This window comes from Calidris pugnax, unplaced genomic scaffold (assembly GCF_001431845.1).
Source record: "Calidris pugnax isolate Ruff unplaced genomic scaffold, ASM143184v1 scaffold102, whole genome shotgun sequence".
NCBI lineage: Eukaryota > Metazoa > Chordata > Aves > Charadriiformes > Scolopacidae > Calidris > Calidris pugnax.
Window position 1 is genome coordinate 5,861,381 of NW_015090846.1, and position 893 is coordinate 5,862,273.

At 61.0% G+C, this 893-nt stretch overlaps 1 protein-coding gene across 1 annotated transcript in view; it reads right to left on the minus strand.

The window, feature by feature from the left end:
* Nucleotides 1–893, minus strand: part of NR5A1 (nuclear receptor subfamily 5 group A member 1) — an 18,997-nt gene that overhangs the window by 15,553 nt on the left and 2,551 nt on the right. Inside the window, exon 2 of the mRNA XM_014942744.1 lies at nt 667–808. Coding sequence (XP_014798230.1) covers nt 667–808 — 142 coding nt within the window. The remainder of the gene's footprint in view (nt 1–666; nt 809–893) is intronic.

The window sequence follows — 893 nt, forward strand, 5'->3', positions numbered from 1 at the left end:
TGCTTTTGCTTTGCGGTCACTTGCCAGCAATTTGTCCCCCCCAAAATGTATTTTGCGGGTCCGTGGTAAATGTTGGAGAAACCCCAACACACAACTGGGGGATGTTGGGCCCCACTCTGATCCCTCAGAGGGATCGACTGCTCTGACACGAGCGCGGTGGCGGCTGTGGGGGCTGTAACCCCGGGAGTGAGACCAGAATCCGTTACACCCAATGGCACCAAGAGGAAAAATATAATTCCTGGTGGGTCTGCAGCAGTTTTATTGCGAGCCCCATAATTTTTAATGTTTTCCTTAAGTCTCGGCTTCTGGAATTACGTGCGTAAGGAAAACAATAATTTCTACCCTATTTCCCAAGCATTCTGCCGGCAAAGAAAATCCTGGAAAGTTGAAGCTGCAGCAGCCAAAACCCCCGGGAAACACAACAAAAACAAAAAAAGGGAAAGCAGGAGGAGACGCGAAAAAACGAATTTTTTCTTAACTTGGGAGGGAAAAACGGAATCGAAGCGGCCGCGGGAATTGCCGGCCCGGGGAGGCGGCGGGGCGGGCGGCGGCGGCGGGGACGGAGCGACCGCCACGGGGGAACCGCGCGGCCCCGCGGCCGCCCCCTCCGCCGCCCCCGGCCCCCTCCGCGGCCGCGGAGCCCGGCCGTGCCCGCGGGAGCCCTACCTTCCAGGCGCATCCCCACGGTGAGGCACTTCTGGAAGCGGCAGTAGGGGCAGCGCTTGCGCTGGGTCTTGTCGATCTTGCAGTTCTGGCTCTCGGTGCAGGTGTAGTGCTTGTTGTTCTGCACCGTCCGCTTGAAGAAGCCCTGCGGGGGCGGCGGCGATGCGGCGGGCACCGGCACCGGCGTCCCGTCCCCGCCATCCCGTCCCCGGCATCCCGTCCCCGCGCCC